We start from the raw sequence: 26628 nt of genomic DNA on the forward strand, positions 1-26628 counted from the left end.
CGACGCAGTCCAGCCGGGCGGGGTCCAGCCGGTACCCCGGGTCGCAGTCGCAGGTGAAGCCGTCGGGCACCCGCACGCAGCGCCCGTGCCGGCACCCGCTCAGCACCCCGCACTCCTCCTCCCCCCCTGCAGCGGGTGGGGGGACATCAGGGGGGGCGTGGGGGGGGGTCACCCCCTCCCCCCCCATCACCCGCACCCCAAAAACTCACCGGCATCATCTTCCTCTTCCTCCTCCTCCTCCTCCATGAACCCCCGGTCCCGTGGGTTGGTAGGACCAGGGGGGGCCAGGGTGGGGGTCAGGGTGGGGGTCGGGGGGCTCGTAGCGGGGTCCCCGAGGCCGATGGGCGAACGGGTGCCGGGGGTCCTCGAAATCTTCCCCCCCATAGCGGGGGGGGGCGACGTAAAGAGGATCCCCCCGAGGGTCGTAACCCCCCGTCGCCCCCCCAAATCCATAGGGGTCGTAGTCGGAACGGAGAGCGGGGGCGGGGCCGAGGCGGGGCCCCCCGAAAATATCGGGGCCGTAAGGGAGGCCGTAAGGGGGGGCGAAGTCGGGGGCGTATTCGTAGGGGGGGGGGGCGCGGGGGGGGGCCGTAGCTGGGGGGGCGCAGAACGTTGCAGAGGAACTCGAAGTCATCTGGGGGGGGGCAGAAGAAGGTGGTTTTGGGGGACCCCCCCCCCCCCATGCAGCCTGGGGGGGGGGCATGGGGGTCCCCATCATTGGGGGGGGGCTGGAAGGGATCCCCCCCCCCCCCCATCACTGGGGGTTGTGGGGATGGAAAGGGGTCCCCATCGTTGGGCTACAAGGGGTCCCCCCATAAATGGGGGGGCTACAAGGGACCCCCCCCCCCCAAAACTGGGGGGGCTACAAGGGGTCATCATTGGGGGGCTGTAAGGGGCCCCTCATCCTTGGGGGGCTATGGGGATGCAAAGGGGTCCCCATTATTGGGGGGGCTATGAGGGGTCCCCCCATAACTGGGGGGGTTACAAGGGACCCCCCATCATTGGGGGGCTGTAAGGGACCCTCATCACTGGGGGGGGGCACAGGGATGCAGGGGGTCCCCCCATTGCTTGGGTTAAGTGGGGGTGCAGGGGGTCCCCATTATGGGGGTGCAGGGGGCCCTGCATTGCTGGGGGGGGGTTAATGGGGGTGCAAGGGGGTCCTATCATAGGGACGCTGGGGGGGTCCCCACATTGCTGGGTGGGGGGTCAATGGGGGTGCAGGGGGGGTCCCCATTATGGGGGTGCAGGGAGTCCCCATTATAGGGGTGCAGGGGATCCCTGCATTGCCGGGGGGGTCAATGAGGGTGCAAGGGGGGGTCCCTATTATGGAGATGCAGGGGATCCCCATTATGGGGGTGCAGGGGGTCCCTGCATTTGCCAGGGGGTGTCAACGGGGGTGCAAGGGGGTCCCTACTACTGGGGTGCAGGGGGGGGTCCCCATTATGGGGGTGGCAGGGGGGGGCTCCCCATCACAGGCATGGGGGGGGGTCCCACACTGTAAGGAGGGGGATGCCAACCCAGCACCCACGTTGGGGGGGGGTGTTAGGATTTGGGGGTGCAGGGGGGGTCCCCATTATGGGGGTGCAGGGGGGGGGGGTCCCCATCACAGGCATGCGGGGGGGTCCCACACTGCAGGGAGGGGGATGCCAACCCAGCACCCATGGTGGGAGGGGGGGTGTTAGGATTTGGGGGTGCAGGGGTGGGGTCCCTACTATAGGGGTGCACGGGGTCCCCATTATGGGGGTGCCGGGCGTTCCCCACATTCCCATGGACTCAACAGCTCCCCATCACAGGCATGGGGGGGGGTCCCACACTGCAGGGAGGGGGATGCCAACCCAGCACCCATGTTGGGGGGGGGCGTTAGGATTTGGGGGTGCAGGGGTGGGGTCTCTACTATGGGGTGCAGGGGGGGTCCCCATTATGGGGGTGCGGGGAGGGGGTCCCCATCACAGGCATGCCGGGGGGGGTCCCACACTGCAGGGATGGGGATGCCAACCCAGCACCCATGTTGGGGGGGGGGTGTTAGGATTTGGGGGTGCAGGGTGGGGTCCCTACTACTGGGGTGCAGGGGGGTCCCCATTATGGGGGTGCGGGGGGGGGGCTCCCCATCACAGGCATGGGGGGGGGTCCCACACTGCAGGGAGGGGGATGCCAACCCAGCACCCATGGTGGGAGGGGGGCTGTTAGGATTTGGGGGTGCAGGGGTGGGGTCCCTACTATAGGGGTGCACGGGGTCCCCATTATGGGGGTGCCGGGCGTTCCCCACATTCCCATGGACTCAACAGCTCCCCATCACAGGCATGGGGGGGGTCCACACTGCAGGGAGGGGGATGCCAACCCATCACCCATGTTGGGGGGGGGTGTTAGGATTTGGGGGTGCAGGGGTGGGGTCTCTACTATTGGGGTGCAGGGGGGGGTCCCCATTATGGGGGTGCGGGGGGGGCTCCCCATCACAGGCATGCGGGGGGGTCCCACACTGCAGGGAGTGGGATGCCAACCCAGCACCCATATTGGGGGGGGGTGTTAGGATTTGGGGGTGCAGGGGTGGGGTCCCTACTATTGGGGTGCAGGGGGTCCCCATTATGGGGGTGCCGGGCGTTCCCCACATTCCCATGGACTCAACAGCTCCCCATCACAGGCATGCGGGGGGGTCCCACACTGCAGGGAGGGGGATGCCAACCCAGCACCCATGTTGGGGGGGGGTGTTAGGATTTGGGGGTGCAGGGGTGGGGTCTCTACTATTGGGGTGCAGGGGGGGTCCCCATTATGGGGGTGCAGGGGGGGGCACCCCATCACAGGCATGGGGGGGGTCCCACACTGCAGGGAGGGGGATGCCAACCCAGCACCCATGGTGGGAGGGGGGCTGTTAGGATTTGGGGGTGCAGGGGTGGGGTCCCTACTATAGGGGTGCACGGGGTCCCCATTATGGGGGTGCGGGGCGTTCCCCACGTTCCCATGGGCTCAACAGCTCCCCATCACAGGCATGGGGGGGGTCCCACACTGCAGGGAGGGGGATGCCAACCCATCACCCATGTCAGGGGGGGGTGTTAGGATTTGGGGGTGCAGGGGGGGGTCACCTGAGTGGCGGGCGGGGCAGAGGGCGCAGTCCATGCCCCAGGCCTGCCCGTAGAGGCAGCAGCACTCGGTGTAGGTGACCTGCCTGTCCAGCCGGGGTCTGCCGCACACCAGGTCCACCCCCACCTCCTGCCAGCACACGGCCTGGGCAGCGTCTGGGGGTGCGGGGGGGGGGCACCATCAGGCAGGGCCCCTTTTGGTTTTTTTTTGGGGGGGGGGGGGGGAGGCAATGGGTGGGACCCTCACCCAGGTGGGTGTCGTTGGCGACGCAGCGGCGCTGGGAGCCGTCCAGGATCAGCGGGGGGGGGCAGGAGCAGTAGTAGGAGCCCACCGTGTTGACGCAGCGACCCCCCAGGCAGGGCTCGGCCTCCTCCGCCCCGCACTCGTCGTTATCTGGGGGGGGGGAGAGGGCGGGGGGGGTTAGGCAGGGGGCTGGGGGGCAGGCAGGGGGTCGGGGGGCAGGCAGGGGTGCAGGCAGGGGGCTGGGGGGCAGGCAGGGGATCGGGGGGCAGGCAGGGGTGCAGGCAGAGGGCCGGGGGGCAGGCAGGGGGTCGGGGGGCAGGCAGGGGTGCAGGCAGGGGGCTGGGGGGGCAGGCAGGGGTGCAGGCAGGGGGCTGGGGGGCAGGCAGGGGGTCAGGGGGCAGGCAGGGGTGCAGGCAGGGGGCTGGGGGGCAGGCAGGGGGTCGGGGGGCAGGCAGGAGTGCAGGCAGGAGTGCAGGCAGGGGGTCAGGCAGGGGGCTGGGGTGCAGGCAGGGGGTCAGGGTACAGGCAGGGGTGCAGGCAGGGGGCTGGGGGGCAGGCAGGGGGTCGGGGGGCAGGCAGGAGTGCAGGCAGGAGTGCAGGCAGGGGGTCAGGCAGGGGGCTGGGGTGCAGGCAGGGGGTCAGGGTACAGGCAGGGGTGCAGGCAGGGGGCTGGGGTGCAGGCAGGGGTGCAGGCAGGGGGTCGGGGTGCAGGCAGGGGTGGAGGCAGGGGTGCAGGCAGGGCGTCAGGGTGCAGGCAGGGGGCTGGGATGCAGGCAGGGGGTCGGGGTGCGGGCAGAGGGGTAGGGGTGCGGGCAGAGGGTAGGGGTGCAGGCAGAGGTCAGGGTGTGGGCAGAGGTCAGGGTGCAGGCAGGGGTGTGGGCAGGGGTGCAGGCAGAGGGGCAGGGTGCAGGCAGGGGGCTGGGGTTCAGGCAGAGGTCAGGGTGTAGGCAGGGGGCTGGGGTGCAGGCAGGGGTGCAGGCAGGGGGTCAGGGTGCAGGCAGGGGTCGGGGTGCGGGCAGGGGTGCAGGGTGCAGGTAGGGCGTTGGGCTCAGGGTGCGGGCAGGGTTCAGGGTGCAGGCAGGGGTGCGGGCAGGGGGCTGGGTTGCAGGCAAAGGTCAGGGTGAAGGCAGGGGGTGGGTGCGGGCAGGGATTGGCGTGCAGGCAGGTGCTTAGGGTGCAGGCAGGGGTGCAGGCAGGGGTGCAGGGTGCAGGCAGGTGGTCAGGGTGCAGGCAGGGGTGCGGGCAGGGGTTCAGGAGTGCAGGCAAAGGTCAGGGTGAAGACAGGGGGTGGGTGCGGGCAGGGATTGGCGTGCAGGCAGGTGCTTAGGGTGCAGGCAGGGGTGCAGGCAGGGGTGCAGGCAGGTGGTCAGGGTGCAGGCAGGGGTGCGGGCAGGGGTTCAGGGGTGCAGGCAAAGGTCAGGGTGAAGGCAGGGGGTGGGCGCGGGCAGGGATTGGGGTGCACAGGCGGGGGTGCAGGCAGGGGTGCGGGCAGGGGTGCAGGCAGGGGGGGCTCACCCACGCACTGCAGATGCTCCTGCTCGTAGTAGTAGCCGCTGGGGCAGTAGCAGCTGAAGCCGGGGGCGGCGTTGAGGCAAACCCCCCCCCGGCAGAGCTGGGGGGCGAAGAGCCGGCACTCGTCCACGTCTGGGGGTACGGGCAGCGTCAGGGGGTCCCCCCCCGAGAATCGGGGGACCCCAGCGGGCGCCGGGCCCGGCGGCGGGCAGCACTCACCTGCCGGGGAGCCCTGGGGGTCGGCGGCGGCTCGGCCCTGCCCGTGCGGGCAGACGGCGAGGTGGTCCTCTGGGGGGGGGAAGGGGGTCACCGCGAGGGGTCCTGCCCGCGCACCCCAATTCCTGCCGGTGCACCCCAGCCCCTGCCGGTGCACCCCAATTCCTGCCCGTGCACCCCAGCCCCTGCCCGCGCACCCCAATTCCTGCCCATGCACCCCGTCCCCTGCCCGTGCACCCCAACCCCTGCCCGTGCACCCCAATCCCTGCCTGTGCACCCCAACCCCTGCCCGCGCACCCCAATTCCTGCCCATGCACCCCAGCCCCTGCCCGTGCACCCCAGCCCCTGCCGGTGCACCCCAATTCCTGCCCGTGCACCCCAAACCCTGCCCGTGCACCCCAACCCCTGCCCGTGCACCCCGTCCCCTGCCCGCGCACCCCAATTCCCGCCGGTGCACCCCAGCCCCTGCCCGTGCACCCCAATCTCTGCCCGTACACCCCAAACCCTGCCCGTGCACCCCAATCCCTGCCCTTGCACCCCAATTCCTGCCCGTGCACCCCGTCCCCTGCCCGTGCACCCCAATTCCTGCCCGTACACCCCATCCCGTGCCTGTGCACCCCAATCCCGTGCCTGTGCACCCCAAACCCTGCCTGTGCACCCCAACCCCTGCCCGTGCACCCCAATCCTGTGCCTGTGCACCCCAATCCCCACCCATGCACCCCATCCCCTGCCCATGCACCCCAACCCCTGCCCGTACACCCCATCCCATGCCTGTGCACCCCATCCCCTGCCCGTGCACCCCAACCCCTGCCCGTGCACCCCAATCCCTGCCCATGCACCCCCTCCTGCCCCCCCCAAACAGGCCCAGCGTGCCCATGCCGAGGGCTGAACCCCCCCAACCGAGGGCGCCGGACCCCTGGAGGTGGGGGCGGGGGGGGGTTCGGGGGAATGGGGGGTGGGGGGGTTTGGGGGGGTCCTACCAGTGCCGGGGGCCGGGCAGGGCCGGGCGGGGCACTGGGTGCCCCAAGCCCAGCCCAGGCTGCAGCAGCACTGCTGTTGGGTGACGTTGGGTGCCAGCACCCCACAAGCTTTGCTGAAGCAGGCGGCCGTGCCGGGGGGGGGTCGGGGGGGGATTTGGGGAGGCGGCGGGGGGCCGCAACGCCCCGTCACGGGATCGAATTCATCCCGGCCGTCGGGGCAGAGGCAGAGGAAGGAGCCTTCGACGTTCTCGCAGCGTTCGGCCCCGCAGACCCCCCGTAACGTCTCGCATTCGTCCACGTCTGCAGGGGACCAAGATTTGGGGGGGGTTGGGTGGATTTAAGGGGGGGGAGGGGATCGGCGTTGTCCCCCCCCCACCCCCCCCAGCCCGGGGTCCCTGGCCGTACCCACGCAGTGGTGGCCGTGGCGGGCGGTTTCGTAGCCCGGGTCGCAGGCGCATTGGAAGGAGCCGGGGAGGTTGTGGCAGGCGGCGTGGGCTCCGCACAGGGTCCCGTTGGAGCACTCGTCCACGTCTGCGCAAGGGGGTGTGGAGCAGCTTTGGGGTGGGTGGGGGGGGGGGTGTCCGTGGGGGGTGACCCCCCCCCCCCCACCACCACCACCCCAGTGCGGTGGTGAGCCCACCCCGGTGTGGGGCTTCTGCTTCTCTGCGAAGTGCAGGGTGGTCCCTCAGCGGCCCTGTGCCCCATGGCGGGGGGCCTGATGTCCCCCATGGTGGGGGGCCTGATGTTCCTCATGGTGTGGGGCCTGATGTTCCTCATGGTGTGGGGCTTGATGTCCCCCATGGTGGGGGGCCTGATGTTCCTCATGGTGTGGGGCCTGATGTCCCCCATGGTGGGGGGCTTGATGTCCCCCATGGTGGGGGGCCTGATGTTCCTCATGGTGTGGGGCTTGATGTCCCCCATGGTGGGGGGCCTCTGGAACCCATGACATGGTCTTTGCTGTCCCCCATGGTCCTTCTGCAACCCTGTGCCCCATGGCATGGTCCCTCTGCCCCTCTGCACCCCGTGGCATGGATCTTGATGTCCTCCATGACATGGTCCCTCCAGAACCCATGACATGGTCTTTGCTGTCCCCTATGGTCCTTCTCCAACCCTGTGCCCCATGGCATGGTCCTTGCTGTGCCCTATGGTCCCTCTGCACCCATGGCATGGATCTTGATGTCCCCCATGGCATGGTCCCTCCAGCACCCATGACATGGTCTTTGCTGTCCCCCATGGTCCTTCTCCAACCCTGTGCCCCATGGCACAGTCCCTCTGGTCCTCTGCACCCCATGGCATGGTCCTTCCTGTGCCCTATGATCCCTCTGCACCCATGACATGGTCTTTGCTGTCCCCCATGGCCCTTCTGCAACCCTGTGCCCCATGGTGGGGTCCCTATGGTCCTCTGCACCCCATGGCATGGTCCTTGCTGTGCCCTATGGTCCCTCTGCACCCATGGCATGGATCTTGATGTCCCCCATGGCATGGTGCCTCCAGAACCCATGGCAAGGTTCTTCTGCCCCTCTGCTCCCCATGGCATGGTCCTTGCTGTGTCCTGTGGTCCCTCTGCACCCATGGCATGGATCTTGGTGTCCCCCCATGGCATGGTGCCTCCAGAACCCATGGCAAGGTTCTTCTGCCCCTCTGCTCCCCATGGCATGGTCCTTGCTGTGTCCTGTGGTCCCTCTGCACCCATGGCATGGATCTTGGTGTCCCCCCATGGCATGGTGCCTCTGGAACCCATGGCATGGTCCTTCTGCCCCCCTCTGCACCCCATGGCATGGTCCTTGCTGTGCCCTATGGTTCCTTTGCACCCCATGGCATGGATCTTGATGTCCCCCATGGCATGGTGCCTCTGGAACCCATGGCATGGTCTTTGCTGTCCCCCTTGGTCCTTCTGCAACCCTGTGACCCATGGCATGGTGCCTCTGCTCTCCATGGCATGGTCCTTCTGCCCCCCTCTGCACCCCATGGCATGGATCTTGGTGTCCCCCCATGGCATGGGCCCTCTGGAACCCATGGCATGGTCTTTGCTGTGCCCTATGGTCCCTCTGCACCCCATGGCATGGATCTTGATGTCCCCCTTGGTCCTTCTGCAACCCTGTGCCCCATGGCGGGGTCCCTATGGTCCTCTGCACCCCATGGCATGGTCCTTGCTGTGCCCTATGGTCCCTCTGCACCCCATGGCATGGATCTTGATGTCCCCCTTGGTCCTTCTGCAACCCTGTGCCCCATGGCATGGTGCCTCTGCTCTCCATGGCAAGGTCCTTCTGCCCCTCTGCACCCATGGCATGGATCTTGCCCCCCCCGCACTCCCCCCCCGCACTCACCGACGCAGTCCCCGCCGTCACCGGCCCGGTAGCCGGGCTGGCAGTCGGTGACGCAGCGGTAGGAGCCGGGGACGTTATCGCAGCGCTGGGCGCCGCAGAGGCTGGCGCCGTACTCCTGGCACTCGTCCACGTCTGCGGGGACAGCGGGGGGCACCCCGTGGGCACGGCAGGCTGGGGACACCGGGGACCCCCCAGCCCTGTGTCCACCCCGGTCCCCATGCCCGTCCCAGTCCCCGTGCCCGTCCCAGTCCCTGTGCCCACCCCGGTCCCCGTGCCCACCCCGGTCCCCGTGCCCATCCCGGTCCCCATGCCCACCCCGGTTCCCATGCCCACCCCGGTCCCCGTGCCCACCCCGGTCCCCGTGCCCATCCCGGTCCCCGTGCCCACCCCGGTTCCCATGCCCATCCCAGTTCCCATGCCCACCCCGGTCCCCGTGCCCATCCTGGTCCCCGTGCCCACCCCGGTTCCCATGCCCATCCCAGTCCCCGTGCCCACCCCGGTCCCCGTGCCCATCCCGGTCCCCATGCCCACCCCGGTCCCCGTGCCCGTCCCACTCCCCGTGCCCGTCCCGGGACCACCCGGCACTCACCGACGCAGTCCCCGCCGTCACCGGCCCGGTAGCCGGGCTGGCAGTCGGTGACGCAGCGGTAGGAGCCGGGGACGTTGTCGCAGCGCTGGGCGCCGCAGAGGCTGGCGCCGTACTCCTGGCACTCGTCCACGTCTGCGGGGGGACAGACCACCCTCGATGCCATCCCCCCCCCCCCCCCGGCGCTGGCAGCGCCCGTCCCCTCCCCGGCCCGGCCGCCAGCCCCTCACCCTGGCACAGGGCCTTGTCGGCGTCGGTGCGGAAACCCGCCGGGCAGTGGCACTCGAAGGAGCCGTCGGTGTTGGAGCAGCGGCCGCCCTCGCAGACGCCCCCGCGCTGGCACTCGTCCACGTCTGCCAGGGGGCACGGGGTGACGGGGGGCACCAGTGGGACCGGGATGGGTATGGGGACATGGGGACTGGGATGGGCACGGGGACATGGGCACTGGGATGGGTATGAGGACATGGGGACTGGGATGGGTATGGGGAAATGGGGACTGGGATGGGCACGGGGACATGGGCACTGGGATAGGCATGGGGACTGGGATGGGTATGGGGAAATGGGGACTGGGATGGGCACGGGGACATGGGCACTGGGATAGGCATGGGGACTGGGATGGGTATGGGGACATGGGGGCTGGGATAGGCATGGGGACTGGGATGGGTATGGGGAAATGGGGACTGGGATGGGCACAGGGACATGGGCACTGGGATAGGCATGGGGACTGGGATGGGTATGGGGAAATGGGGACTGGGATGGGCGCGGGGACATGGGCACTGGGATGGGTATGGGGACCGGGATGGGTATGGGGACATGGGGACCGGGATGGGTATGGGGACATGGGGGCTGGGATGGGCACAGGGACATGGGCACTGGGATGGGCATGGGGACTGGGATGGGTATGGGGACATGGGAACTGGGATGGGCACGGGGACATGGGCACTGGGATGGGTATGGGGACATGGGGACTGGGATGGGCACGGGGACATGGGCACTGGGATGGGTATGGGGACCGGGATGGGTATGGGGAAATGGGGACTGGGATGGGCACGGGGACATGGGCACTGGGATGGGTATGGGGACCGGGATGGGTATGGGGACATGGGGACTGGGATGGGCACAGGGACATGGGCACTGGGATGGGCACGGGGACCGGGATGGGTATGGGGACATGGGGACTGGGATGGGCACAGGGACATGGGCACTGGGATGGGCACGGGGACCGGGATGGGTATGGGGAAATGGGGACTGGGATGGGCACAGGGACATGGGCACTGGGATGGGTATGAGGACTGGGATGGGTATGGGGACATGGGCACTGGGATGGGCACGGGGACTGGGATGGGTATGGGGACATGGGGACTGGGATGGGCACAGGGACAGGGAGACCGGGATGGGTATGGGGACTGGGATGGGTATGGGGACATGGGGACTGGGATGGGCACGGGGACTGGGATGGGTATGGGGACATGGGGACTGGGATGGGCACAGGGACATGGGGACTGGGATGGGTATAGGGACCGGGATGGGTATGGGGACATGGGGACTGGGATGGGCATGGGGACATGGGGACTGGGATGGGTATGGGGACATGGGAACTGGGATGGGCACGGGGACATGGGGACTGGGATGGGCACGGGGACAGGGAGACCGGGATGGGTATGGGGACTGGGATGGGTATGGGGACATGGGGACTGGGATGGGCACAGGGATATGGGGACTGGGATGGGTATGGGGACAGGGGGACTGGGATGGGCACGGGGACATAGGGACTGGGATGGGTATGGGGACTGGGATGGGTATGGGGACATGGGGACTGGGATGGGCACGGGGACTGGGATGGGTATGGGGAAATGGGGACTGGGATGGGCACAGGGATATGGGGATTGGGATGGGTATGGGGACATGGGGACTGGGATGGGTATGGGGATGCGGGGACTGGGATGGGCACAGGGACATGGGGACTGGGATGGGCGTGGGGACTGGGATGGGCGTGGGGACACGGGAACCAGGATGGGCGTGGGGACACGGGGACAGGGACGGACACGAGGACGGGGATGGGGACCGTGACGGGCGCGGTGGGCAGGGGCGCGGGGTGTCGCCCACCGGCGCAGGCGGTGCCCTGGGGGGTGCTGGCGTAGCCCTGGGCGCAGAGGCAGGCGTAGGAGCCCTCGGTGTTGAGGCACTCGCCGTGGGGGAAGCAGAAGTCGCCCTCCAGGCACTCGTTGACGTCTGCGGGCGCGCGACGCCGTCAGGGGCGGCCGATGGGGGCCACGGGGCCACCACCGAGGTCCCCACTCACCCGCGCACGGGGCGCCGCCGGCACCCGCCCGGTAACCGCGCCGGCACTCGCAGCCGAAGGAGCCCTCGGCGTTGACGCAGCGGCCGTGGGGGCCGCAGGGGGAGCCCGTGGCGCACTCGTCCACGTCTGGGGGACGGGAGGGTTATGGGGGGGTCCCCGGTAGGATTTGGGGGTGCCCCCTGGGGGGAGGGAGGGGGCGGGGTACCTGCGCAGCGCCCGCGGTGGAGCTGGAAGCCCTCGCGGCAGGGCTGGCACTGGAAGGAGCCGGGGGTGTTGACGCACTCCTGGCCGGGGCAGGCCAGGTGGTTCTCGCACTCGTCGATGTCTGGGTGGGAGGGAGGGGGCAGGGGTCAGGCACCGGCACGGCGGGCGCGTGGCGCGGTGACCCCGTGGCGCGGTGACACCGTGGTGCGGTGACCCCAGAGCGTGGTGACCCTGTGGTGTGGTGACCCCGTGGTGTGGTGACCCCAGGGCGTGGTGATCCTGTGGTGTGGTGACCCCAGAGCGTGGTGACCCTGTGGTGTGGTGACCCCAGAGCGTGGTGACCCCATGGTGTGGTGACCCCGTGGTGTGGTGACCCCAGAGCGTGGTGACCCCAGGGCATGGTGACCCCAGGGCGTGGGGACCTCAGGGCATGGTGACCCTGTGGTGTGGTGACCCCGTGGTGTGGTGACCCCGTGGCGTGGTGACCCCGTGGTGTGGTGACCCCAGGGCGTGGTGACCCCGTGGTGTGGTGACCCCAGAGCGTGGTGACCCCAGGGCGTGGGGACCTCAGGGCATGGTGACCCTGTGGTGTGGTGACCCCGTGGCGTGGTGACCCCGTGGTGTGGTGACCCCAGGGCGTGGTGACCCCAGGGCGTGGTGACCTCATGGTGTGGTGACCCCATGGTGTGGTGACCCCGTGGCGTGGTGACCCCGTGGTGTGGTGACCCTGTGGTGTGGTGACCCCAGGGCATGGTGACCTCATGGTGTGGTGACCCCGTGGCGTGGTGACCCCAGGGCATGGTGACTCCAGGGCCTGGTGACCCCGTGGCGTGGTGACCCTGTGGTGTGGTGACCCCAGGGCATGGTGACCCCAGGGCATGGTGACCTCATGGCGTGGTGACCCCGTGGTGTGGTGACCCCGTGGTGTGGTGACCCCAGAGCGTGGTGACCCCGTGGCGTGGTGACCCCGTGGTGTGGTGACCCTGTGGTGTGGTGACCCCAGGGCGTGGTGACCCCAGACTGTGGTGACCCTGTGGTGTGGTGACCCCAGGGCGTGGTGACCCCGTGGTGTGGTAACCCCAGGACATGGTGACCCCAGGGCATGGTGACCTCATGGCGTGGTGACCCCGTGGTGTGGTGACCCCGTGGCGTGGTGACCCCAGAGCATGGTGACCCCGTGATGTGGTGACCCCAGAGCGTGGTGACCCCATGGCGTGGTGACCCCAGAGCGTGGTGACCCCGTGGCGTGGTGACCTCATGGTGTGGTGACCCCATGGTGTGGTGACCCCGTGGCGTGGTGACCCCAGGGCATGGTGACCTCATGGCGTGGTGACCCCGTGGCGTGGTGACCCCAGGGCGTGGTGACCCCAGAGCGTGGTGACCCCGTGGTGTGGTGACCCTGTGGTGTGGTGACCCCGTGGTGTGGTGACCCCAGAGCGTGGTGACCCCATGGCGTGGTGACCCTGTGGTGTGGTGACCCCAGGGCGTGGTGACCCCAGGGCGTGGTGACCTCATGGTGTGGTGACCCCATGGTGTGGTGACCCCGTGGCGTGGTGACCCCGTGGCGTGGTGACCCTGTGGTGTGGTGACACCATGGTGTGGTGACCCTGTGGTGTGGTGACCCCGTGGCGTGGTGACCCCAGAGCGTGGTGACCCCAGAGCGTGGTGACCCCATGGTGTGGTGACCCCGTGGTGTGGTGACCCCAGGGCGTGGTGACCCCGTGGCGTGGTGACCCCAGGGCATGGTGACCTCATGGTGTGGTGACCCTGTGGTGTGGTGACCCCGTGGCATGGTGGCCCTGGTGACCCCGTGGTGTGGTGACCCCGTGGCGTGGTGACCCCAGGGCGTGGTGACCCCATGGTGTGATGACCCCGTGGTGTGGTGACCCCAGGGCGTGGTGACCTCATGGTGTGGTGACCCCATGGTGTGGTGACCCCGTGGTGAGCCCATGGCACGGTGGCCCCCCATGCCGGTGCCCCGCCCCCGCCCCGCCCCCCCCGCCCCCACTCACCCTGGCAGGGCTCCTCCGGCGCCGTTCCCCGGTAGCCGGCGGGACAGACGCAGCGGTAGCCGCCGGGCAGGTTCTCGCAGCGCCCATGGGTGCAGGGCGGGGGGCTCTGGGCGCACTCATCCACGTCTGCGGGGGGACACGGACCGGGCTGAGGCCACCCGAGGAGCGGGGCGGGCGGGTGGGCAGCACCCAGAGGGTCCCCGCTGACCTTGGCAGTCGGTGCTGGCGGCGCCGGGCCGGTAGCCGGGGGAGCAGAGGCAGCGGTAACTCCCCACCGTGTTCTCGCAGCGCCCGTGGGGGCAGGGCCGGGGGCTGCGCCGGCACTCGTCCACGTCTGGGGAGAGCGTGGGTGGGGGGGGGGGGCCCAGAGGGGTGGGTGCAGGGAGAAATGGGTGCCCGGAGGGGTGGGTGGGCAGAGGGTGGGTGGGTGCAGGGAGAAATGGGTGCACGGAGGGGTGGGTGGGTGTACAGAGGGGTGGGGGGCATGGAAAAATGGGTGCACAGAGGGGTGGGTGGGTGCATGGAGGGGTGGGTGGGTGCATGGAAAAATGGGTGCCCGGAGGGGTGGGTGGGTGCATGGAGGGGTGGGTGGGTGCATGGAAAAATGGGTGCACGGAGGGGTGGGTGGGTGCACGGAGAAATGGGTGCACGGAGGGGTGGGTGGGTGCACAGAGGCGTGGGTGGGTGCATGGAAAAACGGGTGCACAGAGGGGTGGGTGGGTGCACAGAGGGGTGGGGGGCATGGAAAAATGGGTGCACGGAGGGGTGGGTGGGTGCAGGGAGGGGTGGGGGGCATGGAAAAATGGGTGCACGGAGGGGTGGGTGGGTGCAGGGAGATATAGGTGGGTGCGTGGAGAATGTGTGCCCGGAGGGGTGGGTGGGTGCACGGAGGGGTGGGTGGGTGCAGGGAGAAATGGGTGCACGGAGGGGTGGGTGGGTACAGGGAGATATAGGTGGGTGCATGAAGAATGGGTGCCCGGAGAGGTGGGTGGGTGCACGGAGGGGTGGGTGCAGGGAGAAATGGGTGCACGGAGGGGTGGGTAGGTGCATGGAAAAACGGGTGCACGGAGGGGTGGGTGCGTGCACGGAGGGGTGGGTGGGCGCATGGAGAAACGGGTGCACAGAGGGGTGGGTGGGTGCAGGGAGGGGTGGGTGGGTGCATGGAAAAACGGGTGCACAGAGGGGTGGGTGGGTACAGGGAGATATAGGTGGGTGCATGAAGAATGGGTGCCCGGAGGGGTGGGTGGGTGCATGGAAAAATGGGTGCACGGAGGGGTGGGTGGGTGCAGGGAGAAATGGGTGCACGGAGGGGTGGGTGGGTGCAGGGAGAAATGGGTGCACGGAGGGGTGGGTGGGTGCAGGGAGAAATGGGTGCACGGAGGGGTGAGTGGGTGCAGGGAGAAATGGGTGCATGGAGGGGTGGGTGGGTGCATGGAGGGATGGGTGTTCAGGGGGATGGGTGGGTGCATGGAGATATAGGTGGGTGCATGGAGAAATGGGTGAGTTCATGGAGAAATGGGTGCGTGGAGGGGTGGGTGGGTGCACAGAGATGTGGGTGCACAGAGGAACGGGTGGGTGCATGGAGACGTGGGTGCTCGGAGGGGTGGGTGGGTGCGGGGAGAGGTGGGTGCATGGAGAAATGGGTGCCCAGAGGGACGGGTGGGTGCAGGGAGAGGCGGGTGGGTGCCCGGCCAGACGGATGGACAGGACCCCCAGTCCCCCGTGTACCCGCCCCCGCCGCCCCCCTCACCGATGCAGTGGGTGCCCTGGGTGCTGAGCCAGAAGCCGGGGTGGCAGAGGCAGGTGTAGCCGCCCTGGCGGGGGACGCAGCGCCCGGGGCCGCAGATCTGGGGGTTCCTCTCGCAGACGCTGCCGACGGCTGCTGCAAAAGCGGGGGAGGGGGAGGGCGTTGGGCACGTGCAACCGTGCACACTCGTGCAACCACCTGCATGCATCAGCGTGGGCACGCGGGCAACGGTGCATGCTTGCAACCACGCACACGGGCAACCCCGGGTGCGCGCAATGGTGCAGGCGTGCAAGCACGCAGATGCGTGCAACTGTGCCTGCTTGCAACCCCGCCTGCGTGCGATCACGCACATGCGCAACCCGGCATGCGCGCAACAGCGCGTGCGTGCAAACACGCAGACAGGCGCAACCGTGCAGGTGGGAGCATGCACGTGTGCAACCGGGCGTGTGTGCAACCGTGCACACGTGAAGCCACACACACGTGCGCAACGGTGCATGTGCGCAACCACGCACGCAACGGCGCGCGCGCGCAAGCACGCACACGTGCGCAGCGGTGCCCGGGCAATGTGTGCGCACCCGCGCACGCATCCGCTTGGCGCATGCCTGCAACTGCGCATGTGTGCGCACCTGAGCACGCAACCCCTTGGCGCATGCATGCACCTGTGCATGTGCGCGCACCTGTGCACGCAACCCCTTGGCGCATGCATGCAACTGCGCATGTGTGCGCACCTGAGCATGCAACCGCTTGGCGCATGCCTGCACCTGCGCATGTGTGCGCACCTGAGCATGCAACCGCTTGGCGCATGCCTGCAACTGCGCATGTGTGCGCACCTGAGCATGCAACCCCTAGGCACATGCCTGCAACTGCGCATGTGTGCGCACCTGTGCATGCAACCGCTTGGCGCATGCCTGCACCTGCGCATGTGCACGCACCTGTGCATGCAACCCCTTGGCGCATGCCTGCAACTGCGCATGTGTGCGCACCTGAGCATGCAACCGCTTGGCGCATGCCTGCACCTGCGCACGTGCGCGCACCTGTGCACGCAACCCCTTGGCGCATGCATGCAACTGCGCATGTGCGCGCACCTGTGCACGCAACCCCTTGGCGCACGCATGCAACTGCGCGCGTGGGACACCACGCGCACGCGCGCGGCCGAGCACGCGTGCAACTGCAGGCGCCCGTGCGACCACGCACGCAGGAGCAACCAGGCGTTCCTGCGACGGCGCTTACACGCAACCGCGCGCGCAAGGGCTCGTGCACGCGCGAAACCATCACGCGCACCCGCGCACGCAGCTGCACCCGCGCACGCAGCCGCAACCACGCATGCGTGCAACCCCAACCCCCCCCACCCCCGTGCACCCGCGGGCAACCCCCACGCGTGCACCCGCGGGCAACCCCCGCGCAACCGCGCATGCGTGCAAACCTGCAACCCCACCCCTCCCCCCCCAAAGCCCCCCTACCTGGGCCGGGCCCCTCCCGGGTGGGGAAGGGTCCCACCAGCCCCTGGGTGGGGCGTGGCACCACGATGACCTCGGGGGCAGGGGGTGGCCTCTCGGGGACCAGCGGTGGCCGCGTGGGGCCGGGTGGCCCGCGGGTGACGGGTGGGGGACCCGGTCGCCGCTCCTCCTGCCAGCGGGCTGCAGGGCGAGGGGGGGGTGAGGGTGACCCCAGCGGGTGCTGGGGGGGGGGGGGAGGGGGGGGATATGGGTGCTCACGGGTGGCGGGGGGGGCGGCGGTGACGGCGCGGGGACGTCCGAGGGGGACGCGGGCCAGATCCTGCCCCAGGTACCGGGTGTTGTAGCGAAGGTCGGAAGCGGAGTAATGGTAACCGGGGCCGGCCGGGCAGATCTCCTTGAACCCCTCTGCGATGGGGGGGGGGGAGAAATTTGGGGGGGGGGGTGAAAATTGGGGGGGGCACCCCTAAATCTGCACCCTCATCTTCCCCCACGGAGCAGCATCAGGGCATCCCTATGGATGCAGGGTGCTGGGGGGGGATCCAGGGATCTGGGGGGGGGGGGGGCACCCAGGTGTCGGGGGGGGGATTCGGGGGGGGGGATGGTCTGGGGGGCACCCCCAAATCTGCAGATGCACCCCCACTTTGCTCCCCCCCAATATCCTCATGGAGCATCCCTACGGATGCAGGGTGCTGGGGGGGGACCCAGGGATCCGAGGGGGGACCCGGGTGTCCGGGGGCGACACCCAGGTGTTGGGTGGGGTTCTGGGGGGGTTGGTCCAGGGGGGGCACCCCCAAATCTGCAGATGCACCCCCACTTTGCTCCCCCCAATATCCCCATGGAGCATCCCTACGGATGCAGGGTGCTGGGGGGGTCCCAGGGATCCGGGGAGGGGACCTGGGGGGGGGACGACCCGGGGGGGTCACCTGGAGGAGGGGGGACATGGGGGGGGGTCACCCCCAAATCTGCACCCCAACTTCTTCCACGGAGCAGCATCCGAGCAGCCTCGGAGCATCCCTATGGATGCAGGGTGCTGGGGGGGGGGGGACCCCCTAGGGGGGCACCCGGGGGGGTGGGGGGGGCTCACCGGAGCCGAAGGGGGGGCAGCGGAGGCAGGCCCCCCCCCAGGCTTTGCCCACCCGGCTGCAGCAGCAGATCTGGCGGGTGATGTTGCGGAGGGTGGGGAGGGCGCAGCGCCCGTCCCGCAGGACGCGGTAGCAGGGCCCCCGCGCCTCCGAGATCACCTGGTGGGCTGGGGGGGACGGGGGGGTGGGCGCCCGGGAGCGCCGGCCACCCCATCCCCCTCCCATCCCCCTCCCATCCCATCCCCACCCCATCCCCCTCCCCTCCCACCCCATCCCATCCCCCTCCCCATCCAATCCTCATCCCCATCCCCATCCCTATCCCAATCCCAATCTCCACTCCAATCCTCATTCCCATCTCATCTCCATCCCAGCCCCATCCCCATCCCAATCCCAGTCCTCATCCCCAATCCCACCCTATTCCCATCCCAATCCCATCCCAGTCCCATCCCCGTTCCAATCCCGTTCCCGTCCTCATCCCCATCCCAATCCCAATCCGAATCACATCCGAATCCCATCCCAATCCCAATCCTCATCCTCATCCCATTCCCATCCTCATCCCCATCTCCATCCCCATCCCAATCCCATCCCAATCCCGTCCCCATCCCCATCCCAATCCCAATCCTCATCCCCAGCCCAATCCCATCCCAATCCTCATCCCCAGCCCAATCCCATCCCAATCCCATCCCCATCCCAATCCCATCCCCTTCCCAATCCCAATCCTCATCCCCATCGCAATCCTCATCCTCATCCCACCCCACCCCAATCCCAATTCCAATCTCGATCCCACCCCAATCCCACCCCAATCCCAACCCCACCCCAATCCCAATCCCAATCCCACCCCAATCCCACCCCAATCCCAACCCCACCCCAATCCCAATCCCACCCCAATCCCACCCCAATCCCAATCCCAATCCCACCCCAATCCCACCCCACCCCAATCCCAATCCCACCCCAATCCCACCCCAATCCCAATCCCAATCCCACCCCACCCCAATCCCACCCCAATCCCACCCCACCCCAATCCCAATCCCAATCCCACCCCAATGCCACCCCAATCCCACCCCACCCCAATCCCAATCCCAATCCCAGTCCCAATCCCACCCCAATCCCACCCCACCCCAATCCCAATCCCAATCCCAATCCCAGTCCCAATCCCAATCCCAATCCCAACCCCACCCCAATCCCACCCCACCCCAATCCCAATCCCACCCCAATCCCAATCCCAATCCCAACCCCACCCCAATCCCACCCCAATCCCACCCCACCCCAATCCCAATCCCAATCCCAATCCCAGTCCCGCCGCTCACAGATGCAGCTGGAGCGGGAGGAATCCAGCAGGAATCCCGGCTGGCACAGGCAGGCGAAGCTGCCCCGCGTGTTGGTGCAGAGCCCGTTCTGGCAGAACCCCCCCTCCTGGCACTCATCCACGTCTGGGGGGGCGGGGGGAGGGTCACACCTCCCCTCCCCCACCCCGAGCCCCTCCCCCGCCCCCGCCGCCCCTCCCCCACCCCCTTTTTACCCTCCCCCCCCCCCAACTCACCCAGGCAGGAGCCATTGATGCGCTGGAAGCCTTGGGGACACGGAGCATCGCGCTGGGGCAGGTCTGGGGGGGGCAGAGATGAGACCCCCCCCACTCGTGTCCCCCCCACTCGTGTCCCACACCCCCCCACTCGTGTCCCCCCACTCGTGTCCCCAGCCCCCCATTCGTGTCCCCATCCCTCGTGTCCCCACCCCCCCACTCGTGTCCCCCCTCGTGTCCCCACTCCCCACTCGTGTCCCCACTCCCCACTCGTGTCCCCACCCACTCGTGCCCCCCACCCCCCCACTCGTGTCCCCCCTCGTGTCCCCACTCCCCACTTGTGTCCCCACCCCCCACTCGTGTCCCCACCCACTCGTGTCCCCACCCACCACTCGTGTCCACCTCCCCACTCGTGTCCCCCCACTCATGTCCCCATCCCTCGTGTCCCCACCCCCCCACTCATGCCCCACTCGTGTCCCCACCCCCCCACTCATGTCCACCTCCCCACTCATGTCCCCACCCCCCCACTCATGTCCCCACCCCCCCACTCATGTCCACCTCCCCACTCGTGTCCCCACCCCCCCACTTGTGTCCCCAACCCCCACTCGTGCCCCCCTCGTGTCCCCACTCCCCACTCGTGTCCCCACTCCCCCCACTCATGTCCACCCCCCCACTCATGTCCCCACCCCCCCACTCGTGTCCCCACCCCCCCACTCACGCTCCCACCCCCCCACGTGTCCCCACCCCCCACTCGTGTCCGCCCCCACCCGTGTCCCCCCCCACCCGTGTCCTCACGGGGGTGGCCGTCGCAGGGCTGGCACTCGTGGACCCCCCAGGCCACGCCCGCCCCCCGGCAGCAAATGTCCTGGGTGCGGAGGCCGGGGAGGGGGGAGCTGCACTGGAGGGGGGAGGGGGGCTGGGTGGGGGGGGAGGGGCCGGGACGCACCCCACCCCCACACACACCCGGGACACCCACCCGTGGGGGGGTGCGGGGGGGGGGTGCCTCCCGGTGACTGCGGCCCTGCACGGCGCCTGTGGAGCCGCCGGCACCCAGCACCCCCCAGCACCCCCCCAGCACCCCCCAGCACCCAGCACCCCCCAGCACCCAGCACCCCCCCAGCACCCCCGTCCCAGCACCCAGCACCCCCCAGCACCCCCCAGCACCCAGCACCCCCCCAGCACCCCCGTCCCAGCACCCAGCACCCCCCAGCACCCCCCAGCACCCCCCCAGCACCCAGCACCCCCCAGCACCCTCCCAGCACCCCCGTCCCAGCACCCAGCACCCCCCAGCACCCCCCCAGCACCCCCTCCCAGCACCCACGTCCCAGCACCCACGCCCCCCCCAGCACCCACGTCCCCTCCTGCCCCCTCCCAGCACCCACGCCCCCCCCAGCACCCACGCCCCAGCACCCACGCCCCAGCACCCACGCCCCCCCCAGCATCCCCCAGCACCCACATCCCAGCACCCACGCCCCCCCCCAGCACCCCCCCAGCACCCACGCCCCAGCACCCACGCCCCCCCCAGCACCCCCCCAGCACCCACGCCCCAGCACCCACGCCCCCCCCAGCACCCCCCCAGCACCCCCGCCCCAGCACCCACGCCCCCCCCAGCACCCACGCCCCAGCACCCACGCCCCAGCACCCACGCCCCCCCCAGCACCCTCCCAGCACCCACGCCCCAGCACCCACGCCCCCCCAGCACCCCCCCAGCACCCACATCCCAGCACCCACGCCCCCCCCAGCACCCACGTCCCCTCCTGCCCCCCCCCAGCACCCACGCCCCAGCACCCACGCCCCCCCAGCACCCTCCCAGCACCCACGCCCCAGCACCCACGCCCCCCCCAGCACCCTCCCAGCACCCACATCCCAGCACCCACGCCCCCCCAGCACCCACGTCCCAGCACCCACGCCCCAGCACCCACGCCCCCCCAGCACCCACGCCCCCCCAGCACCCACATCCCAGCACCCACGCCCCCCCAGCACCCCTCTCACCTCTCCCCCGCGCAGCTGCCGGAAGCAGTACCCGTACCCAGCACCCTCCTCGCCGGGGGGCACCCGGGGGCCGCTCTGCGCCAGGACGCGGTAGAGGGGCGCCGGCCGGGGGGCTCTGGGTGCTGGGGGGGCTGCGGGTGCTGGGGGGGTCTCCTCCTCCTCCTCCTCCCCCCCCCGCACCCGCTCCACTTGGTGGATGGTGACGGGGGCTTCGGGTGGGTGCTGCACGTGGATGCTCACCATGGACTGGGCACCTGGGGGGTGGGGGGTGCTATGGGTGCTGGGGGGTCCTATGGGTGCTGGGGGGTCCTATGGGTGCTCGGGGGGTGCTATGGGTGCTGGGGGGTCCTATGGGTGCTGGGGGGGTGCTATGGGTGCTGGGGGGTCCTATGGGTGCTGGGGGGGTGCTATGGGTGCTGAGGGGGTGCTATGGGTGCTGGGGGGGTGCTATGGGTGCTGAGGGGGTGCTATGGGTGCTGGGGGGTCCTATGGGTGCTGGGGGGGTCCTATGGGTGCTCGGGGGGTGCTATGGGTGCTGGGGGGTCCTATGGGTGCTGGGGGGGTGCTATGGGTGGTGAGGGGGTCCTATGGGTGCTGGGGGGGTGCTATGGGTGCTGAGGGGGTGCTATGGGTGCTGGGGGGTCCTATGGGTGCTGGGGGGGTGCTATGGGTGCTGGGGGGGTCCTATGGGTGCTCGGGGGGTGCTATGGGTGCTGGGGGGTCCTATGGGTGCTGGGGGGGTGCTATGGGTGCTGGGGGGTCCTATGGGTGCTGGGGGGGTGCTATGGGTGCTGGGGGGTGCTATGGGTGGTGAGGGAGTGCTATGGGTGCTCGGGGGGTGCTATGGGTGCTGGGGGGGTGCTATGGGTGCTGGGGGGTCCTATGGGTGCTGGGGGGGTGCTATGGGTGCTGAGGGGGTGCTATGGGTGCTCGGGGGGTGCTATGGGTGCTGAGGGGGAGTGCAATGGGTGCTGGGGGGGTGCTATGGGTGCTGGGGCGGTCCTATGGGTGCTCGGGGGGTGCTATGGGTGCTGGGGGGGTCCTATGGGTGCTCGGGGGGTGCTATGGGTGCTGAGGGGGTGCTATGGGTGCTCAGGGGGTGCTATGGGTGCTGAGGGGGAGTGCAATGGGTGCTGGGGGTTCCTATGGGTGCTGGGGGGGTGCTATGGGTGCTGGGGGGGTCCTATGGGTGCTGGGGGGTGCTATGGGTGCTGAGGGGGTGCTATGGGTGCTCGGGGGGTGCTATGGGTGCTGGGGGGGTGCTATGGGTGCTGGGGGGTGCTATGGGTGCTGAGGGGGTGCTATGGGTGCTGAGGGGGTCCTATGGGTGCTGGGGGGGTGCTATGGGTGCTCGGGGGGTGCTATGGGTGCTGAGGGGGTCCTATGGGTGCTGGGGGGGTGCTATGGGTGCTGAGGGGGTCCTATGGGTGCTGAGGGGGTGCTATGGGTGCTGGGGGGTCCTATGGGTGCTAGGGGGTGCTATGGGTGCTGAGGGGGTGCTATGGGTGCTGAGGGGGAGTGCAATGGGTGCTGGGGGTTCCTATGGGTGCTGGGGGGGTGCTATGGGTGCTGGGGGGTCCTATGGGTGCTGGGGGGGTGCTATGGGTGGTGAGGGGGTGCTATGGGTGCTCGGGGGGTGCTATGGGTGCTGAGGGGGAGTGCAATGGGTGCTGGGGGGGTGCTATGGGTGCTGGGGCGGTCCTATGGGTGCTCGGGGGGTGCTATGGGTGCTGAGGGGGTGCTATGGGTGCTGAGGGGGAGTGCAATGGGTGCTGGGGGTTCCTATGGGTGCTGGGGGGGTGCTATGGGTGCTGAGGGGGTCCTATGGGTGCTCGGGGGGTGCTATGGGTGCTGAGGGGGAGTGCAATGGGTGCTGGGGGTTCCTATGGGTGCTGGGGGGGAGTGCAATGGGTGCTGGGGGGGGTGCTATACGTGCTATGGGTGCTGGGGGTGCTATGGGTGCTGGGGGGAGTGCTGGGGGTGCTATGGGTGCTATGGGTGCTGGGGGGGTGCTATGGGTTCTGGGGGGAGTGCAATGGGTGCTGGGGCGGTCCTATGGGTGCTGGGGGGCTGCTATGGGTTCTGGGGGGAGTGCTATGGGTGCTGGGGGGAGTGCTATGGGTGCTGAGGGGGTGCTCTTGGGTGGTATGGAGTGCTGTGGGTGCTGTGGGTGCTATGGGTGCTGGGGAGGTGCTATAGGTGCTGGGGGGTGCTATGGGTGCTATAGGTGCTGGGGGCTGCTCTGGGTGCTGGGGGGAGTGCTATGGGTGCTGAGGGGGTGCTATGGGTGCTGAGGGGGTGCTCTTGGGTGCTATGGAGTGCTGTGGGTGCTGTGGGTGCTGAGGAGGTGCTATAGGTGCTGGGGGCTGCTACGGGTGCTGGGGAGGCGCTATAGGTGCTGGGGGGGGTGCTGTGGATGCTGGGAGGGTGCTATGGGGTGCTATAGGTGCTGGGGGGGGTGCTACGGGTGCTGGGGGGAGCACCCATTTAACACCCCCCCCCCAATTTAGCAGGGACATTGGGGGGGGTCCTCACCATCCTCTTCCTCCCGGTGGTTGGCCAAGGGCAGGGTGTAGACGGATTGGGTGAGGGCTTGGGGCCCCCCCAGATTTTGGGGGACCCCCCCCTCGCCCCCCCGGGTGCCGTTAGCGGGGAGGTGACAGAACTTGCCGGTAAATTCGGGGGGGCACAAACAGGTATCGGGGCGCGCGCAGACCCCCCCGTTCCGACACAGCAGCGGGCAGACGACTGCAAGGCAAAATGGGGGGGGGGGGGACACCCCAAAATCAGGGAGGACCCCAAAAATCCGGGAGGCCCCCCCCAAAATCGGGGGGGACACCCCAAAAAAATCCAGGGGACCATGCCGGTGCAGCGGGGGGGGGTGTCTAAAAAGTGGGGGGGGGGCAGCACCCAAATGCCTGGGTGCTCTTCCAGCACCCCCCCCCGATAGAGGGGGGGTATTGGGGGGAGGGGGGGGTCCCCCAAATCCGGGAGCACCCAAATATCCGGAGGCGGGGGAGGGGAGGGCTGTGGGTTCCAATTTTTTTCTTCTCGGGGGCCCCAATGTTTATTTTGCCGAATTCCCGGCGTTTTCCAACGCGATGAGGTCATCGCGCCGCGTGGGTGGGATGGGGCCCCACCTTCCCCCCCCCCCAGCACCCAGCACCCACCCCCCCACCCACCCAAAGTGGGAGGGAGCGGGTGCTCAGCAGGGAAAAGGGGGGGGGGTGTTTTGGGGGGCACCCTGAGCACCCACCCTCAAATCTTGGGGGACCCCTGAGTTGGCTCGGGGGGGGGGCTGGGGACCCCCCCCCACCCTGCTAGAGCCACCCATGGGGGGTGCAGCACCCCAAAATCCCCTGTGCACCCCCAGGGTGCTGGAGCCCCCCCTGCACCCCAAAGTCTCCCGTGCACCCCAAGTGTGCCCCCCACGCACCCATGGGGTGCCAGAGTCCCCCCTGCACCCCAAAGCCCCCCCCCTGCACCCCAACCTCTCCCAGTCCACCGGACCCTCCCTGCTCCACTGCGCCCCCCTCCCCGGGCACCGACCCCCCCCCCCCCCCCGGGGCACCGAATCCCCCCCGGGGCACCGGACCCTCCCCACCCCCGGGGTACCAGACCCCCCCCCGGTTTCCCAGACCCCCCCCGGGGCACCGGACCCCTTCCCTCCCGGTTTACCGGACCCCCCCCGAGGCACCGGACCCCCCCGACTCCCGGGGCACCGGACCCCCTCCGGTTCACCGGATGCCCCCGGGGCACCGGACCCCCCCCGAGGCACCGGACCCCCCCGGGGCACCGGACCCCCCCCGAGGCACCGGACCCCACCGACTCCCGGGGCACCGGACCCCCTCCGGTTCACCGGATGCCCCCGGGGCACCGGACCCCCCCACCCCCGGGGTACCAGACCCCCCGGGGTACCGGACCCCCTCACCCCCGGTTTACCAGACCCCCCACCCTCCGGTTTACCGGACCCCCCCGGTTTACCGGACCCCCCACCCTCCGGTTTACCGGACCCCCCGGGTTTACCGGACCCCCACCCCCTGGTTTACCGGACCCCTCCAGTTTACCGGACCCCCCCCCGGCACTGACCGAGTCGGAAACCGCTGTCCCCGGGGGGGCGACCGCTCTCCAGGGCGGTGACGTTCCCCCCCCGCTGACAGAGATGGAGGCAGCGACCCCCGGAGCACCGGAACCGGCAGCGGGGGGGGGTGAAGAGCAGGCGGAGCCGGGCGGGCCCGGGCCCGGCCCCGGTTACCGGCAGCGCCAGGGAGGCGGCGGCGGCGGCGGCCAGGAGCAGCGCGGGGCCCATCACCGTCGCCTCGAGCCCCCGGGGCGGAGGAGGCGGGGCAACGCGGGAGGGGGCGGGGCAACGCGGGAGGGGGCGGGGCAACGCGGGAGGGGCGGTTGGCCCCGCCCCGGGGTGGGGCTGAGAGTCAGACACGCCCCTCCCATAGCGGCGGCTCGCGGCGGGGGCAGGAGGGGAGGGGGGAGCGGGGAGGGGGGAGCGGGGAGGGGGGGGGGGACGTGGGGCACAGAGTGGGGGGGCTCGGGACACGGCGTGGGGGGGACACGGGGGGGGACGTGGGGCACAGAGTGGGGGGGCTCGGGACACGGCGTGGGGGGGACACGGGGGGGACGTGGGGCACAGAGTGGGGGGGCTCGGGACACGGCGTGGGGGGGACACGGGGGGGGACGTGGGGCACAGAGTGGGGGGGCTCGGGACACGGCGTGGGGGGGACACGGGGGGGGACGTGGGGCACAGAGTGGGGGGGCTCGGGACACGGCGTGGGGGGGACACGGGGGGGGGACGTGGGGCACAGAGTGGGGGGGCTCGGGACACGGCGTGGGGGGGACACGGGGAGGGACGTGGGGCACAGAGTGGGGGGGCTCGGGACACGGCGTGGGGGGGACACGGGGGGGGACGTGGGGCACAGAGTGGGGGGGCTCGGGACACGGCGTGGGGGGGACACGGGACACGGGGGGGGACGTGGGGCACAGAGTGGGGACACGGGACACAACACGGGTGGGGACGGGACACGGGGGGGCTCGGGACACTGCGTGGGGGGGGACACAGGACACAGAGCAGGTGGGGACAGGGAGGGGGGCACGGGACACAGCACGAGTGGGGACATGGGACACGGGGGGGACAAGGGACAGAGCGGGGGGGGCACGGGAGGCAGAGTGGGAGGGACACGGGACACAGAGTGGGGGGGGTCGGGACACGGAGCAGGTGGGGACGGGGGAGACACGGGACACAGCACGAGTGGGGACACGGGAGACAGCGGGGAGGGACAGGGGGCACAGAGTGGGGGGGACACGGGAGACAGCACGGGGGGGACAGGGGGCACAGAGTGGGGGGGGGACACGGGAGACA

At 69.8% G+C, this 26628-nt stretch overlaps 1 protein-coding gene across 1 annotated transcript; it reads right to left on the bottom strand.

The window, feature by feature from the left end:
• Window positions 1-25582, bottom strand: LTBP4 (latent transforming growth factor beta binding protein 4). Its single transcript, XM_075134413.1, is given in 27 exon segments — window positions 1-126; window positions 210-586; window positions 588-634; window positions 3078-3230; window positions 3322-3468; window positions 4834-4962; window positions 5050-5118; window positions 6027-6326; window positions 6432-6557; window positions 8354-8485; window positions 8943-9074; window positions 9170-9292; window positions 11046-11171; window positions 11242-11367; window positions 11447-11566; window positions 13458-13583; window positions 13666-13791; window positions 15208-15339; window positions 16665-16841; window positions 16920-17066; window positions 17746-17910; window positions 19051-19173; window positions 19284-19346; window positions 20058-20160; window positions 21255-21508; window positions 23790-24002; window positions 25344-25582. Coding segments are annotated over 26 exon segments (3951 nt in total). The 5' UTR covers window positions 25564-25582; the 3' UTR covers window positions 1-126; window positions 210-214.
• Window positions 25583-26628: the final 1046 nt, after the last annotated feature.

Source organism: Calonectris borealis, chromosome 32 (genome assembly GCF_964195595.1).
Source record: "Calonectris borealis chromosome 32, bCalBor7.hap1.2, whole genome shotgun sequence".
Classification (NCBI taxonomy): Eukaryota; Metazoa; Chordata; class Aves; order Procellariiformes; family Procellariidae; genus Calonectris; species Calonectris borealis.